The 19078-nt window shown below is 36.5% G+C and overlaps 1 protein-coding gene across 1 annotated transcript in view; it reads left to right on the forward strand.

The window, feature by feature from the left end:
• Positions 1 to 19078, forward strand: part of DNAJC13 (DnaJ heat shock protein family (Hsp40) member C13) — a 111234-nt gene that overhangs the window by 81996 nt on the left and 10160 nt on the right. Inside the window, exons 41-53 of the mRNA XM_008153130.3 lie at positions 619 to 786; positions 2797 to 2910; positions 4156 to 4272; positions 5599 to 5776; positions 7520 to 7611; positions 9404 to 9503; positions 10649 to 10723; positions 10935 to 11047; positions 14792 to 14961; positions 15118 to 15160; positions 15544 to 15717; positions 17637 to 17816; positions 18102 to 18242. Coding sequence (XP_008151352.2) covers positions 619 to 786; positions 2797 to 2910; positions 4156 to 4272; positions 5599 to 5776; positions 7520 to 7611; positions 9404 to 9503; positions 10649 to 10723; positions 10935 to 11047; positions 14792 to 14961; positions 15118 to 15160; positions 15544 to 15717; positions 17637 to 17816; positions 18102 to 18242 — 1665 coding nt within the window. The remainder of the gene's footprint in view (positions 1 to 618; positions 787 to 2796; positions 2911 to 4155; positions 4273 to 5598; positions 5777 to 7519; positions 7612 to 9403; positions 9504 to 10648; positions 10724 to 10934; positions 11048 to 14791; positions 14962 to 15117; positions 15161 to 15543; positions 15718 to 17636; positions 17817 to 18101; positions 18243 to 19078) is intronic.

Raw genomic sequence — 19078 nt, forward strand, 5'->3', positions numbered from 1 at the left:
ATCCAGAACCCCCAAGGCATACACTGTTTTTCAGAGATAACTAAGTTTATTGCTCTTTAATCCTCCAGACTTTTTTTTCCCCCCTTAACTAGTATTCAAGGCAAGGGAATTTGTAGTAGCATATACTGGATACAACTTAATTTTTTCTTGGTTACTCAGCATCACCTGTAGGATTGCAAAATTATGGTTTTGTAACACAGGAAAAGATAACGATACTGTTGCGGCTAGCTCTCCCAAACACTTGAGTGCTTACCTGAATTTTACATATATGTTTTTCTATCTATACTTTTGTATTTACTATCATTCATTATTCATTTTGTTATATGTACGTGTCTTTAGCAGTCAAATCTACCTGCTATTCCCACCCTACCCCCAGACGTGCTTCTTCCAGTTATCTACAAGATACTGTTTTGGTATAAATGAACTCACAGATTCTGATGCTCTTTTGTATAGGTACAAGAGTAACCTCTAATGCATAAACTCATTAATATCAGTGTTAGGGACTCCTGTGCCTTTTTTGGTTGTTAGCTTTCTGCTTTTTAAATGTGTCCCATACAGTTAATTGTGTTATTAATGTAAGATAGCAGATCTACTTTAATGTCTTAATATTTTAAACAGGAAGTAGCCAACAGCCTTGCCAAACTGAGTGTCCGTGCTCTCAGTCGCCTTGGAGGGTATCTGCCTGAAGAACAAGCAACTCCAGAAAATCCAACCATCAGGAAAAGTTTATCTGGCATGCTGACACCCTATGTTGCTAGAAAACTTGCTGTGGTTAGTACTACTGAGGTATGTGCTTTACAGGTAGCCTGGGTTTTGATGAATATTGCAAAATCCTTTAAATAATACAGGAACATAAAAAGTTGAGTGCTGCAGGAAAACTAAAAATTGACAGTGTTTATATGCTTGTTCTCTCGGCCAAGAAATTTAGTTTATTGTGTATTGATGCTAATGACCTATCGCTACAAGAGCAGTCTTTTTGTAAGTGTAAATTAACTTCATGTTTCAGTTGTGGAGCTACCATAATTGTGTGTTTTTTATCCTCACCTGAGTATTTTATTTTATTTTATTGATTTTTAGAGAGAGAAACATTGGTCAGTTGCCTCCTGTACATACCCTAACCGGGGATCAAACCCACAACCTTTTGGTGCATAGGACCACGCTCCACCAGCTGAGCCACCCAGCCAGGGCAGAGCCACCATAATTCTTAATAATCTTGTCCCTTGGAATTATAAGGGACTGGACTGGAGTGGTGTTTCACAGTGGCCAGAGGGCCGGGAGCCAGGAGACCCAGAGTCCAATTTTTAGTTGTTTCTCAGCTTTACCTTATTTAGGCGCAGGTTTGAAGTCCCAAACGTAAATGCGCACACACACACATGCATTCATGACAAAAATAAGCATGACCTTGGCAGACCTCCCAACTTCTTTGGTCGCTTTTGTGAGGATCACTGAGAAACAATCTACAAATGTAGCGTTAGAGAATTAACCTATAGAAATCCATTAAATAGACTACTGTGAAGCCTTAAATTGTAAAGGTATATTTAAAGGCATTTGAAGATGTTTAAAGTGAAAATACTAAACCCATTTTTGTATTAAAAAGAAATGAAAGGATGGATGAATCTGTACCAATCTGCTTATGTGTAGTTATCCCTGAATGGCAGAATTACAGGCTATTTTTATATTATTTTTATATTTTCTAGTGATTGTCTAATACTTTTGTAAAAAAAAAAAAAAAAAGCCCTCAGGGTTTTAAATGTAAAGTATTTTTAGAACTTATAAATAGCCTCTTTGTTTTTAATCCAATCTGAATGGGTCTGGTTCTAGTGCTGGGCATTGCTTTTTGGTGCCCCTCAACAAGAGGGAAGAGCTTTAGGTGTCACTCTTTCTTCTTTTTCTGGATTTTGTGTTTATTCATGTGATGGGTTTTGCTGACTGAAAACTAGCAAGTTGTTGATTAACTACTACAGGAAAAAAGAACTAGTAGCACTTCAAAATGTTGGCCTGAACTTCATCTGAATATATTAAATGCTTATTTTAAACTGCTAGTTCTCAAAGTTTTACAGTTTTCTTACTAATATATTTTTTCAGTCATTTTTCTTAACATTTGAAAATAAGGGTTGGGTGTCTTTGTATAAGATGGAGGTATTAACCCCTGCTTTCCTCCTGGCATAGAGCTCTATAAATGTAAAATGTAAAACAGTTTTACTAAAACATATGAAGGAAAGTCAAATGTCTATGTATAGTTACTATGGAGGAGAGCTAAGTAGAGGGGAAGCACAGTGGATAGGGAAGCAGTCATAGCTATGTCTGCTGAACTGTTTCCTGCAATTTGGAATTAGGGCTTGGCCTAGAAAAGCAGAACTGACTCTGCCCATACATTTTATTTTCCTTCCTAGGAGTATTCTTCATAAAGATTTAGATTTTTGTTTTCAAATAAATGTGTATAAAGGCAGTATGATTCCATTTAAGCCTATGTTTACTGAGTTTATTAAATGCTTTAACACAAATATATTGTGTAATTTTCACCAAAGCAGAGCCAATGTTAAGTCAAACAGATTTAAATTTAAATCCTTGTTTCACTAAAGGATTGTGAGACCTGGAACAAATAATTTGCCCTCTCTCAGCCTTAATTTTTCTCAGGTGCACATGGATAATATCAGACTTTTTAGAATTAGAGATACCTGTTATTGAGCTCTGTTCTACTTAAAGCGCCTATTACCAAATGTAATAGACAATTTTAGTAAACGATAACTTCAATGTATTTTTACTAAATGTTACAAAACTTATTTTGTGTCCTAGATTTTGAAGATGCTTAACAGCAACACAGAGAACCCCTATTTGATATGGAACAATTCTACAAGGGCAGAGCTACTTGAATTTCTTGAATCCCAACAAGAAAACATGATTAAAAAAGTAAGTTACTGTTTTAAAAAGTTTATTGGGTAACTTACTCTGATGGAATCTCTGGAAATGTAACTTAGCATTGACAAAGCAGAAGCCTATTTCTCCATTTGGTGTTAATTAAGCCTATACATAGCTTTTTGCCACCTAATATTTAAGAATACTAGTAGCACTTAAGAATTTAAGATTACTTCTTATTATATTTAATAATACATTGAGATTTTTTTTGTTGTTTTTGTTACCACTAATATATACCTGTCTTCTATTTTAACCAGTTTTTGCACCCAGAAGCCCTGCTAATTATTCTTTCCAGCCTCTAGTCCCCAGTAAATCAAAATTGCTTTTGGTATCAAAATTGAATAATTTCTCCTATTCTGACACCTTTCAGTGGAGAAGCTGTTAAACCATTAAATACAACAACAAAAAACAACCAGTAGGATGAAAAATATGGAGAAAACCTGGATAATACATATACTAGATGATTGGGTTTTGACTTTTGTTGTTGTTAATTCTTATCCAAGGATATTTTCCCATGGATTTTTAGAGAGAGTAGAGGGAGGGAGGAAGGGAGAAGGGGAAGAGAGAGAGAGGGGGAAATTGATTGGTTGCCTATTATACACACCCCGACCAGGGATTGAACCCACAACCTAGGTATACGCCCTGACCAGGAATTGAACCTGCAACTGCAGCCTTTTTGGTGTATGGGATGGTACTCCAACCAACTGAGCCTCCAGCCAGGGCTCTCCCATTTCTCTTTTCTGTCTTTTTACTTTTTCTTAAATGGAAACTCTTCTTGATTTGTTAACCTGTTTACTTAGACAGCACTTCATTTAATATATTACTTTATAAACCAGTAAAAATGTCACCCTACATCTGACTAGGCCCAATGCCTGCTGAATGGAGTGAGAAGAACCAAGTGTCATACTTGCTTTATGAACACTAGCTCTAAGACAATTCATTGGCTGACCTCTGTGATCTTTAGAAATTTTAAAATGAGTAATAATATTAGTCTTTGACTAGAAAATAACAACTCTACACCCATTCCAGAGTCCATATTACTACTTAATAAACCTTATAATTGCAATTGCAATGGGTGCTGTCTTTGTAACCCACCACATTTTTTCCCTCTGAAAAATGAGTGGGTCTTTTAAGTTATTTATCTGATGTTGTGAAATTGAATATGTAGATAGATTTATAATCCAGACACTATTGATTCTGATGCATATCTAACAGTCTTTTTTTTTTTTTTTTTTTAAGGGTGATTGTGACAAAACTTACGGATCAGAATTTGTCTATAGTGATCACGCCAAAGAACTTATTGTAGGCGAAATTTTTGTTAGGGTGTATAATGAAGTCCCTACTTTCCAGCTAGAGGTAAGCTCTCTATTAGTTTTGTCTGATACTTTTGCCCATTTTTACCACACTGTGTACATAGAAATAATTCCTGTTCTTTGCCAAATGCTTTATACCAGCCTGGCTATGTGATGAGGTGACCATTGATAATGTATAAGCCTCTTTATTTTGAAAGTTGAAGAATTTAATTTTGTGGATTCAGTAGTAAGTTATTCCTTGCCCAGCTGTTCCTTATGTTATGCATAATGATATCCTACTGTCATGTATATATGCCTTCAACTTACTAGTCTCTCTTGGAAGTGCAAGGCCACTTGCACACTCAACTCCATCATGTAGAATATCCTTCTCTGGCCAGTTAATAGATGAAAATAAGAAAATACAGGTGGAGAACAAGTATTTTTTTATTTATTTTTTAATGATTGGGGTCACATCAGCTTGTCAGTTCCAGAAGCAAATTGAGGAGCTTCTTTTTCTTCTTAGTGCTTGGAGATTGTGTAGGAATATTTTGTTATAGGGTTTTTTTGTTTTGTTTTGGAGAGGATGGCAAGGAAGATTTGGTGATTAATTGGTTTTTAAGGAGGGAAGAAGTGAAACTTTGTTTTAGACTTTGCTCTTAGCAGAAAAGGAATTTACTAAACCATAATGTGAATTATTTAGCTGTTAAGCAGAATGAATTGAGTGATTTTCAAAATCCCTTTGAAAACTGTCCTTTGAATTTATATTCTAAACATATATAATTTTAAAATGTTAAAATATAACCAAATTGTAGAAGTTACATCTAATGTTATTCATTACTTTTATTGGTAAAGATAAATGATACTGTAATCTCAGCATTGTTATACTGAAGTTCTCATGGGAGTATATTTGATCTCTAATGCTCTAATGTATTGGGACAGAAAATGTTGAGAAACACTTCATAATGTGACTGAGTTTTATTTCCCCTTCCCCCAGTTTGTTTTTAAGTCATCATCCAAGGACATCTCCCGCCTCCCCCACCCCCCAATTGATTCTAGAGAGAGAGGAAGAGAGGGAGAGAAACATCAATCAATTGCCTTCTGTTTAGGCCCCGACCGGGTATTGAACCCACAACCTAGGTTTGTACTCTGACTGGGAATCGAATCTATGACCCTTTAGTGCACAGGATGATGTTCTACCCACTTAGCAATGCCTGCCAGGGCTTTCCTCCCATTTTTAATCCATGGGTATGTTTATGTGTATGTACAGTCACTTTAGTAGCTTGAGTTTTTGCTGCTGTTGTTTGGTTGGTTGTTTTTCTGCTATGGAGTCTTTGTCATACATTATTTCTGAAGGCACACATGTCTTTAAATATATCTCTACTCATCTTAGGCTCCAAAAGCGTTTGCTGCAAGTCTCTTGGATTACATAGGCTCACAGGCCCAGTACCTCCACACATTCATGGCTATCACACATGCTGCAAAAGTGGAGTCAGAACAACACGGAGACCGCTTGCCAAGAGTGGAAATGGCTTTGGAGGCTCTGAGAAATGTCATAAAATATAATCCAGGTGTGTGACTATATCCTTGATCAGTTAGATCCTTATAATAGAGGGCCTGAAAAATCCAGTTCTCAGTTTTATCAGGGAAAATTACTTGGTTATAATGCTATACCTGACATAACTTTAAGAGGACTTGACCCCATAATATTTTTATCTGTAAACAGTAGGCTGGAAAGATAGGTCAAGGCACCATGGTTATAAGAGTCTCAGTGAGTTGAAAAGGCAGAATCACTTGATAGTGTAAAATTTCAAATTGATGACATAAGTTGATATACCAAGTGTAAGTGCTTAAATTAGATTTATTAATTGATGTAATTTTTGTCTCTTCTGGTCCTTAATACAATGCCATATGCATATGGACACTCATAGTTTTGAAAAACTGAAGTGTTTGGTGTATGAAATTTAAAATAATGAAAATGTGAAATTTTTCATTTTTAAACATCTTTTAAGAGGACATTTCCAAAAACATCATCACTCTTGCCTGACTCTAGGGGAGACAGATGAATGAAAATCTAAATGCTTCTTCTGATTCAAGCTTTGATAACAAATATAGAATATAAAACTTAATACAAATGGAATTTATGTTACCATTAATAATTATCTTCCAGATACTTTTTTGCTCTTTTCAATATATGTAATAATACTATTAAAATTCTGACTTTTTGTTTATTGCCAACAAATTAGTCCAATAAAACAACAGTAATGAAATGTTTTTAGAAATTTAGTCATTTCCATGGTATACATTGGGATGTTATTAAAGGCAGTGTTATATACTCTGAAGAAAACCTTTTTTTTATTGTTTGTAGTTGGCATAGTAGAATGGTATTAGTGGTGTATTAGGTACAAATAATTGCAGTAAAGCAGGCTATTGATTTGGAACTTAACAAAAATAGGGGAAGGGCTTGCACAGAAACTGTTTTGATAGCATCTATAAAGTTCATGTATCAGGATCACATGTTCACTTGTAATTTAGAAATATGGTTTATGTGTTGTTGATGTATTTGTAATAATTGTTACCTGTTAAGTGGTTTACAAATGAATTTAAAAGCAACTTACTTATAGAATATTTTCAGATCCTTTAAGTTGAGGGATCATGGTGAATTATGGGGCCTCAAAAGATTACAAATTATACTACATGTTTTACTTCCATGTAATAAAAGGAAAGACATGCTGAACAAAACCTTAATATTTAATGTTTTGTTTTATTGACAAGATGGGAGTGAATATGTGAGATTGGGGTTTGAGGTGGGTAGGAATGGAAATAAATTTTACATATTTTCACAAGTATCCCTGTAATAAGCATATCAGTTGTTTGTTTGTAGTGTAGTCCTCAGGTGGCAGAGTTCTAACTCAGTCTTAATTAAAAGCCAAATGATGTCACACTCTCCCAAAATATAATTAGGCTGGGGTGAGTAGGGTAGCACCTCTAAGGTCAAGAGATAAAGAGTATAATTACCACCATATAACTTTTATTTTTGAGTTCTCTTTGATAAATTTCTTGATTTTAGTCTGAGGCTAGGGGTGGGGATGGAAATGGAAACAAAACGAACTTAAGAAACTCTAATAGATTAGTCTTGCCTAATACTTACTGTGGCTTAGAGATACTTTACTCACGTAATATCACAAATATTGAGAAAAGCTTAACAGACCTATAATTGGCAGTAAAGGATAGTGTGTATTGTTTTTCTGAATGTTTGAAATTTAGGACATTTCTTAGAAATAAAAGAATAACATTTTATTCTTATTCCTTAGGCTCTGAAAGTGAATGCATTGGGCACTTTAAATTAATATTTTCTCTTCTCCGAGTCCATGGAGCTGGTCAAGTGCAGCAGTTGGCTTTGGAGGTAAAAAAATGTACTAAAGCATGTTGCCTTTCCTGCCACTTACTATGTATGGTGTGAGTCTTGGTTAATCACCATCTGAAGCTGAATGGAAGTTTACATGTTTATTGTGTCGTTTTTTATTTTCCATTTTGTCTTTAAGTCAAGTGTGGATGTTTTTTAAAGTTTGAGTTAATTTACTCATTTTGAAGAGCAAATGTTATGCAGTCATAACATTTTCAAGATCATACTCGGTAGTCATTGTCTGCTATGCATTGAAATGCATTATATATTGTCATGTAGTGTGGGTTTAAAAATTGACTTTACTCGGATGTTTGGAATCAAGAAAAAGTGTCAGGGTTTCTCTGATTCTTTCTGTGTCCCCCACAGAGAGACATTTGAGATCAGGGTATTCTGCTGGCTACACACTAAGTTTGTGTTCCAGAGAAAGGACAAACACCAAATTTAGCCCTGCAGTAATGAGTTTATGATTGGGTTAAAAAAAAAAAGTTAAATTAGTCAAAAAGTTTATTAACAAGCATGTTCTTTTCTTTTAATTTTAAACATTTTAAAATACATATTTTTATTGATTTCAGAGAGGAAGGGAGAGGGAGAAAGAGAAACATTCATCAGCTGCTTCCTGCATGCCCCCCAATGGGGATCGAGCCCAAACCTGGGCATGTGCCCTTGACTTGGGGCCCTTTCAGTCTACAGGCTGATACTCTGTCCACTGAGCCAAACCAGCTAGGGCAAGAAGCATGTTCTTTTAATTGAAATGCATGCTTATGAACTTAATTTCTTTTAAGTACCCTGTAACATTTTAAATAAATATTATTAAATCTACTAGAGGCATCCGTTGCAGGAAGATTCCTGCAATAGGGCTTCCTGCTGCAGTCTCTGCCGCCCTGCCTGCTTCCCTCCCTTCTCTGCCACCCCGCCTGCTTCCCTCCCTTCTCTGCCACCCCGCCTGCTTCCCTCCCTTCTCCCCTGCCACACTTGCTTGCTTCTCTGCAGCTTCACTCCCTTCTTCAGCACTTGGTTTCTTTCTTTGCTGTCTTCAGTCTTCGCTCTGCACCTAGATATGCAAATTAACCGCCATCTTGGTGGGTTAATTTGCATACTCGCCCTGATTGGCTGGTGGGCATGGCTGGTGGGCATAGCGAAGGTACGGTCAATTTGTATGTTTCTCTTTTATTAGATAGGATGATACGTTGCATTGAGGTACTGACCACATGGTTCAAGTTAAGTGACATTAATCTTTAGATGTCTACCATAAAGGTTAGGCTTGAGAAGTCATCCTCTTTGAAAGAAAAATATGCCACATTTCTCCAGAATGGAAAGTTAGACAGTCTGTTGTGCTGGGCCCTAAAGACATTTACTTTCTCCCTCTAAAAGCAAAGTCCCAGTGGGGAGGATCATCATCTTCCTACCCCATGACTGCAACTGGAAAACAGTGCACTCACCATAGTTCCAGAGCATGTAGGACTGAAGGCTTCTTATAAGCCTCAAGATTGTGAATTGGTGCTAAAATATTTGTTAGGTCATTATACTTAATTCTTACCTCTAAATTAGTAGGAAGCTAATGTACACTATATGGATATGAGCATTAGCATTTTTACTCTTTCTCAAAAGAGCAAATAATAAAGCCAATCTTTAAAATTAAACTATTCTCTAAATATTAAAGATTTTGTCCTCCAAATATTTTTCTCACTTTTGTGAAGCCTTAAATTTATTTAGGTCTAGCTAAATTGAGTTCATTTTATTTAGGTCAGAAATTATTTCCAAAAATCGTAATATCCTGTTGATTAATTTACAGGTTGTAAATATAGTGACATCGAACCAAGATTGTGTCAACAATATTGCTGAATCAATGGTTTTGTCCAATTTATTGGCTCTTCTACATTCATTACCATCAAGTACGTATATTCACAAGTGGTATTTTAGAAACCACAGCACAGCCAACCCGTGGAGGGGCGCAGTTACACAAATGACACAAAGCCTCTGATGTGGCATTGTCCATATTTAGTTTCGGAATATTTTAAGTGGTATTCTTTATGTTAGATTTGTCTTCCTAGTTATGGTTTTCCACTAAATGATTAAAATTATTTCATATTTCCCATGTCAGAGGTTGAAAGTTGGGTGTGAGAGAGTTCCAAGTAAAGGAAATTAACAGGTTTGCTAAGTATAAGCTACCCATGAGCAATTGAGGATTGGCTAATATCCCATGGTTTATTTACAAGCATAATTGGTCTTGGATTATAGAAAAAAAGTGCTTAAGATAAAAATTACCCTGTGTTTAGCCTGGAATTGAATTCTTCATTATTTGTTCTTTACTGATTTAATGCTGATAGAGGCTGTTGCCAATAAAATGAGATCATTTTTTTTAAAATACACCAAGCTGATTTTTTTGAATATAGCACGTACTAATTAGTATTGTTCTCCTGCATGGTAACATAGCTCACTCCAGATAATCAGCCTTTGTTGTTTTAGTCTTAGCCTAATACGAGGCAGCTTCCAACTGTTTACTTCTTTGGTCACCTGTCTGTCATTGGCTGTGGAAGAGTCAAGTCCAGTAGCCCAGTATAATTCCATCACAAGGAGTGGGAGCTGCACAGAATGTCCAGAAGGATGCTGTTAGGTCTTAGATTGAAATAGTGTCTTGCAACTGCTACTTTCCGCTCATTTCTCTGAGATAATAGTACCCAGTGAAAATCTTAGATGCCTGATCAGAGTGTCCTCAGGTGTCAGGATGTGAGAAAATTTTGTTTATGCTCTGAACAATGAGGTAGGAAGACAAGCATATTGGTTATGAATATGCACTTTGGAATCAGATTGACCTCTATACAAAATCGAGCTATGCCACTTACTGAATGTGAAACCATGGACTGGTTAAACCCGGCCTCAGCTTCCTCATTCATAATAAGCCATGATGATGTCTGTCTCACTGGTTATTGTGAAGATCTAAGTGTGATACCCTGGTTCTGTGCCTGACACAGAATTGATACCCAGTAAATATAAGCTTACTGGTGATGCATTCCTTGAAACGTCTTTTCGTCTGCAGGTCGCCAGCTTGTTCTGGAAACTCTTTATGCTTTGACATCAAGTACAAAAATAATTAAAGAAGCAATGGCAAAAGGTAATGTATGGAGTGCTTTCTCATCCAGTAATGCTCAATAATGATGTCACTTTGTATAGTTTATAAACTAGAAGAATGTTTTAGAAGGCTGGTGGTTTTAAAAAATATCAATTGCATTGAGTTAAAATAAGGTTGAAAATGAATTCTACTGACTTAAAAATTTGTATTTTTTATGTATAGTATAAATACTAATTCTTTTTTTCTTTCATAGGAGCTTTGATTTATTTACTAGATATGTTCTGCAATTCAACACATCCACAGGTTCGAGCCCAAACAGCGGAACTTTTTGCTAAAATGACAGCAGATAAACTCATAGGTCCAAAGGTGAGCACAGAATACGTTCTTGGGAAGAAATTAATTATTAAAGCTCTGTCACTTTGGTATTGATTTCATGAAGTTTACCAAAGTCCAAGAAGGTGAGGGTAAGGAAATGATGATGTGAAAGTTGGAAGATTGACATAACTGAAATTGTTCCTATAATTACTAGTTTGAGAAAAACTGTAGTCAAGAAAGCCTGCACTGAAATTGAGAAGTTTTTGTTTGTTTGTTTTTAATATATACTTGTATTGATTTCAGAGAGGAAGGGAGAGGAAGAGAGAGAGAGAAACATCAATGATGAGAGAGACTCATTGATCAGCTGCCTCCTGCACACCCTGTACTGGGGATCAAGCCTGCACCCTGGGCACATGCCCTTGACCGGAATTGAACCTGGAACCTTTCAGTCCACAGGCTGATGCTCTATCCACTGATCCAAATCAGCCAGGGCTGAAATTGAGAAGTTTTAACCTTTTGCACTCGGATGTCGAGTGTGACTCAACACGGTTAGCATTAGAATAAAGGAATCGAGAAAAAAGCAAGCGAGTGCAAAGGGTTAAGACAAGAGTTTGGATTATGATGATAAATTGCTTATCTCCCTCAAAGAAAGAACAAAAGTATCTTTAGGTTATGACAGAAGATACCTCTAAATAGAATCCATCCAGACACAGCTGAGTCAAAGTCTCTTGCTGTTATTAGCTCATTAAGCCATAGTGCTAATTGAAGCATGTCTGCCAGTTGACCAAGCAGCAGAGATGTGGAAACACCATGAGCTAAAGGCTCCTGGATCCCCACTTCCAGAGTCTGATTTTACATCAGTAAAACAAGCTGGATTCAGTTATTTTCTTTCCTGATCTCACAATCTAGTATTGAGACTCTGTCACAAGACCTGAAACAGTTCTTTGGGAATAAGGTTAATAGTCTGTCATCAGCAGGGTTGATGAGATGAGGAAGACTATATTAGGATGCCTATAGAAAGGGTCTATGAATATTTTGTATGAATATTGATATTTAATATTGAGTTTTCTTAAAGCTAGAATTGGGTAGTGCATAATTATAATATTTAATATTAATGTTTTAAATAATGTTTTAGGTATTTAAAATAAATATGTACTGCTCTTGACATTGAACTCTTCAGTAATTTTTTTGACCTTTGAAATACATGAGGAACAAATTTTATTGAGATGAATATATTTATACTTAAATTTTCTATATAGGAAAAATACAAGTGTTAGCAAGAGATTCTAGAACTGGGGTCAGTAAACTTTTTTCCCTTTTTTGTAACATCCTTATTGCGATATAATTGACATACCACGCAATTCTCACATATAAAGTGTACAATTCAGTGATCTATATATATATAATAGAGAAATATGCTAATTAACTGGGACGCTGTAACAGGTCGATGGGACAGGAGGAGGGGCGGGGTGGCAGAGGCCTCCGCGCACCTGTGCTGCGGGAGGGCCTGATCTTCAAGGGCTGGAGAGGGAGGCAGGGCTGGACCTGCGACTCGAGGGTGGGCGGCACCACGCAATTTTGAATCGCATGCTGGGCTCCTAGTTTTATTATATTTATAGATTGGGCAATCACAGTCAATTTTGGAATTTCTTCTTCAACCCGGAGGTGGGGCAACATTCTCTTTAGTGATCACTCCCATTCCCCCTCTTCCCAAAACCTGGTAACCACTAACCTACTTTCTGTCTCCATAGATTTGTCTATTCTTGGCATTTCACATAAATGGAATCATACAACATGTGGTCCTTTGTGACTGGTTTCTGTCATTTAGCATAGGGTTTTCAAGGTTCATCCATGTTGTAGCAAGTATCTGTACTTCATTCCTTTTTATTGCCAAATATTCTATTATGTAGATACACCACAATTTGTTTTTCCATTTATCATTTGATGGACATGTGGATTGTTTCTACTTTTTAGCTACTCTGAATAATGCTTCTGTGAACATTTTTTGACATGTTTTTGTGTGGGTAGGTATTTTTATTTCTCAGAGTAGAATTTCTGAATCATATGGTAATACTAGTTTAGCGTTTCAAGCAACGGTCAGACTGTTTTCCAAAGTGGCTGCACCATTTTATGTTCCCACCAGCAGTGTGAGAGTTGTAATTTCTCCACATCTTCTCTGACACTTGTTATATGTCTTTTTTTATTATAGCCACTTTGGTGGGGTGAAGTGGTGTCTCGCAGTTTTTGAATTACATTTTCCTGGGGGCTAGTGATGCCTATTGGCCATTTGTACATCTTTTTTTGGAGAATTATCTGTTCACATTTTTTGCTCATTTTTTTAATTGAGTTATTTGTCTTTTTACTTTTAAGTTGTAATTGTTTTTTATATAGTCTGGATACCAATTCTTTACCAGATGATAGGATTTGTAAATATTTTCTCCCATTCTGTGGATGTCTTTCCTTTTTTTTATGGTGTCTTCTGAAGTTGAAACTATCTTTTTTGTTGTTCCTGTAGCTTGTTCTTTAGATGTTATATCTAAGAAATCATTGCCTAACCCAAAGTTACAAAAATCCCTGCCCATGTTTTCTCCTAAGATTTTAATAGCTTTAGATCTTGTCTTTATGTCTTAGATCCATTTGAGTGAATCTTTGCACATGGTGTAAGGTAAGGGAGAGGCTGGTAAACTTTTTTTTATAAAGGGCCATATAGTAAATATGTTATCCTTTGTGGGTCATACGATTCTTGCAAATACTCAACTCTGCCTTTGTAACAGGAAAGCAGCCATAGACAGTAACTTGAAGGCGTATGATCAAAGGATTTGTGTTATATAAAATTTTTTTACTTAAATGTCTGATAGTGTATACACACTAGTAAGTGATCACTTCTTTGAATTCTGTCATCATCAAGAAAAGTGACATACTTCCTATTTTATGGATTTTTGTCATGTAACTGACATTGTTTCCTTTAGTTCATTGGCTGCGAGGAGGTTCAGAGACAAATTTGTAGTCTCTCACTAGCAATTGTACAGAGCTTTTAATGTTTCCTTTGTGTACTGACTTCATATTAGTCTCATTCATTCAAGTACATTTTTTGAGTATCTGTGTGTCAGGGGCTGTTGAGTAGTGAGCAAGTCACCTGGGTGGGGGGAGTCTCCAGAAGACAAGATTTGAGCCCAGACTTGAATGACAGGAAGGAGACAGAACAATGTGAAGACCTGAGGGAAGAAACTCACCTTCCCAACTTTTACTTTGCTTTTGTACTTACTATGCCTCACATTAATTTTCAGTTGTCCTTTATGGAAAAAGACACAGTATAATATAAAACATGGTATAGCAAAATTAATGCACTAAAAATACTCGTAGGACACAAAGCATGAGAAAATTTTATTTTTGAGGGTGGGGAGCATGGAGTAGAGTTGGGAGGGATAGGCCAGCTAAGGGTGTTCTGGGCAGAAGGAAGGGCACGTGCAGGGCATGGTCCGAAGGGAAGGGTGTGGTCTGGGAACTTTGTACACCAGGGATACTGAATTTCTTAGTTTCTTAAATTTGAGGCAGAGCGTGGAAATGACACTAGATAGGTAAGTAGGAGCAGATCATAATGAGGCTTGTTAAAGTTACCTTTGCATAAACGGAGATTTACTTCTTGACCCAATTTGATTTTTGGATAATAGTGACGGCTCATGTCAGCCATAACACAAATTACAGCAATAGTCTATCTTAGAGAGATATAAAACAAGTGAAATATTGAGATATTTCCAAAAGGTTATTTTGTTTTTCTCAAACCTCCTCATATAGGTTCGACTTACATTAATGAAATTTCTGCCAAGCGTTTTCATGGATGCTATGAGAGACAGCCCCGAAGCTGCTGTCCATATTTTTGAAGGAACTCATGAAAATCCAGAGTTAATTTGGAATGATACTTCCAGAGATAAAGTATCCACAACAGTTAGAGAAATGATGCTAGAGTAAGTAAAGATATGGCTCATAACCTTTGGCCTTGAGGTAAAGTCACCGGGAAGGGCATATGTCTTCCCCATTGTCAGCTCTCTGAGAATTACTCTAAAGGCTAATAAAAGTGTATCCTATGACTGAAGTTTAACATCCCCATTTTTCCCCCCAAGGCACTTTAAAAATCAGCGAGACAACCCGGATGTAAACTGGAAGGTAAATATACTTTTATTCAGAGAAAGGAATTTTGCATTTTTTGTTGTTATATTTTAAAATCTCTTCTGAGTTTAATGCCAACCTCTTAGATACTTGGTCATTAAAGTAGAGTTGGGAGGGACAGGCCAGCTAAGGCCAGCTCCTTCCTCTGGCAAATAAGATTTTAAACCTAAAACTAGGAGTACTCATTTTTAAAGTAAGCAGCTAATCAAACCACCTTTTCTGAATTTTATTAAGAGACAATAAAACTTATAAATTGATTATATTAATGACTAAGAACTACTTAATTTCATAATGATGTCTTTAATAGAGTTTGGCTATATTGAGTAATGTACAACTAATGATGACCAAGGACTTGACTCTGCTTCTTCCTCTATTTCAAGTTGCCTGAAGATTTTACTGTGGTGTTTGGAGAAGCAGAGGGTGAACTTGCTGTTGGAGGAGTTTTCTTGAGAATCTTTATTGCACAACCAGCTTGGGTTCTAAGAAAACCTAGAGAATTTCTTATTGCACTACTAGAAAAATTAACTGAGCTCCTGGAGAAGAACAATCCTCATGTAAGCTTCAGTCATCAAATAGTTTGCTAAATACACTGAGTGTTTCTGTTACAGCACGCTCCTCACTGACTGTGCATTAAGAATTAACTGCCTCTTTCAATATAGCAGCCACATTTAAATTCAAATATGCCCATCTTTTTTTCGGCATGTTCTAAAGTGAAAGTCCTTGGTAAAATGGTTATTTTTGAACCACAGTTGTAGGTGTCTGTACTGAGAAGATGCTCTTTCTGACCATTGGAGAAGCTGGGAAAGAAGGTTTCTGCCATCCCATTACCAATGCCTGTATAATTTTAAGGAGAAACCTAAATGTTCAGTGTAGAAACTTAAATGGAAGTGCTCTGCTAGGCCATGTTCTTTACTCAGCTTTGCATATATGGCAGGAATGACCTAGTTACACAAATGGACAAGAGAGGAGTAACTCCAGGGGTGAACTCTGCCTGTGAGAAAGTAGCCTTGGTCTTGGTTTGGTGAGTTAGAAATCCTGATAATGTGTAAGGTTCTGTTATTTGTAAAGATTGAAAATAATTGAGGTACGTACATAATTGTTGTTAGAAGCTGGCTATAGAGAGAGGTTATTAAGAGCCTGAGTTGTCTTGTTAGATGGTCCTAACTCCAGTTCGAGTTCTTTTACTGACTAAGCTCTGTGACCTCGAGTAATACCTCATGATGGCTTCATTTGCCTCATTTTTGAGTAATCACAGCACCATCACGAAGGCTGAGGTTTTAATGGGTTTTGATATATATGTGGTATAGTTTGCATAATGCCTGGCATGTGTCGAGTATTTAGAAATTATTAGTTTAGCAAAACTTATATTAGTATAGAAATATTTACATATGTCTATTTCCAGAGTCATGTTTTCTCTTTACTGGGATTGTTACTACATATAGCTTGTTTAAATAATGAAATCTTCAAAATAGAAACTTGGAAAGGGAAAAAACTACAATTTTCTCCTATGTCACTTTTCTTTTTGGCACATCCCATTTTCCATGTTTACTTATGATGTGCTATGTTATGTATATGTATGTATATTTGCATATAATGGTATGTTAATATGTCTTTACAATCCATTTTGAACAATAGAAAGTGCATTATGGCAACCTGACATGTTAAATAGTAAGATTTTTAGTGGAGCTGGGGAAAACACTTCATTATTCTTCATTTTCCTGAAACTGATCTCTGATACTGACATTTCTATAACATTATCTAAAATTTTCTAGTACTACCTTACACCTGCAATAGCAATGAGATGTGACCTTGCCCAGTGAAAGGCTGCTAAGATTAAGATATCACTTTTTTAAAAATATATTTTTTTATTGATTTCAGAGAGGCAGGAAGAGGGAGAGAGAAATAGAAACATCAGTGATGATAAAGAATCATTGATTTGGCTGCCTCCTGCACACCCTGCACTGGGGACTGAGCCTGCAACCCAGGCATATGCCCTGACCGGGAATCAAACCATGACCTTCTGGTTCATTGGTTGATGCTCAACCACTGAATCACTCCAGTCGGGCGATACCGCATTCTTTTTTATTTATTTATTTTTTTATGATTTTTTTAGAGATAGGAAGGGAGAGGGATATAGAGGTAGAAACATCTGTGAGAAACATCAATCGGGTGCCTCCTGCTTGCCCCTTACTGGGCATGTGCCCTGGCAGGGAATCAAACCAGCGACCTCTTGGTTCTTGGTTCTATGCTCAATTACTGAGCCACACTGGCCAGGAGCTATGACATTCTTAAAGTCCTTTGAATTCATGCCTTTTATCGAGATGGGGAAGTTTGTTCTTATAAGATTTGTGAATCAGTTTTCAAGTATCAGTACATAGAATTTGTGGATCCCTAGTTTTGAACACCAAATAATTGTGAAGGATGTTTAGAACTGTGTCAATATTTTATAGTTTGTTTGTTTTATACATTCTAGGGAGAAACCCTGGAAACTTTGACGATGGCTACAGTATGTCTCTTCAATGCACAGCCTCAGCTGGCTGATCAAGTCCCACCGTTGGGCCATCTTCCCAAAGTTATCCAGGCGATGAATCATAGGAACAATGCCATTCCTAAGAGTGCCATTCGGGTTATCCATGCCCTGTCTGAAAATGAGGTATTGAAGAATCCATTTAGTAGATTATAGTTCTAGAATTTATGCTTCCTCTTCCTAATGTCCAGTGTGGTATGAATCCCTTTCCTACTGTGTGTCTTTCTGCATCTGAGCTACATGGTACTGTAGTAGTTCTTAAGCCAGTTTAATGATATAATTAATAGAAGACTGAATTTGATTCAGTTCATTATTAAGGTTGAACTGAATATAGATTTTTCGTGTCTTTTATTTTTATGGCATTTACTGTGCTGTATAAAGTATTGTAACAATCTCTTTTTGGGCATTTAGTTGTGTGTTCGAGCCATGGCATCTTTAGAAACCATTGGTCCACTGATGAATGGAATGAAAAAGCGACCAGATATTGTTGGTCTAGCCTGTGAAGCAATTAATCGAATGTTTCAGAAGGAGCAGAGTGAATTAGTAGCACAAGTAAGTGACTTCCAGATTCAGCACTGTTTTAGGAAAGCAAACATACCAGACACAAAAGTTTTTACTTCACAGCACTGCTTGGTGTCCCTGATTGAGGTTTGGCAGAAGAGGTAACTTGTGGGTTGTACATGTATGATTTTATACACACACATACACAGGCACAAGTATATATGTGCCCAGACAAGGTGGGGCAGCTGCCAAACATCTTACCAATGTTTAAATTTAAAGTTTTGGTTATCTACCAAGCATTTATCCTTAGCTCGTTTTATAAAATTTGCTGCATCCTTTTTGGAAAATTTTATTGTTTATTCATTCCTTTGTTTCTTAAATCCTATTTAAGAAACATGCCAAGATTTTGTTTGTCCTTTTCAAATAGACTACCCACCTAATGAAAATAAGACTTGTTGGGTATCAATGTAGACAGACACTGAAGGAACAAAAAACATACAAGAAATTAAAAAGCATTATGACAGCAATCTTCCTAAAATATAACTCTTAATATAACTGGGTCACTCTTTATCATAAAACCTTTTAACAGTTTCTCATTATCTGCCAGGTGACCCAAGTGACATCTGACATCCTTAGCCTGAATACACGGCCCTACATCTTTTTTATGTGGTCTTCCTATTCTCCCAGCCCCCTTTCCCCTCAAATTTCCTCTTCCTCATTTAGGCAAGTTAGAGGTACTGGGTTCATCTCAGTTACAATTGGCCTGGAGGGTTTGTTCTGGAAAGAACATGAGTTAGTTCTACCACTTGATGGCTCTGTGACCTCAGGCATGATACTTAACCTCATAATGCTCAGATTCCGCATCTGTAAAATAAAGTTATGACTAC

The sequence above is a fragment of the Eptesicus fuscus genome, chromosome 18, assembly GCF_027574615.1.
Source record: "Eptesicus fuscus isolate TK198812 chromosome 18, DD_ASM_mEF_20220401, whole genome shotgun sequence".
In the NCBI taxonomy this organism is placed as follows: Eukaryota; Metazoa; Chordata; class Mammalia; order Chiroptera; family Vespertilionidae; genus Eptesicus; species Eptesicus fuscus.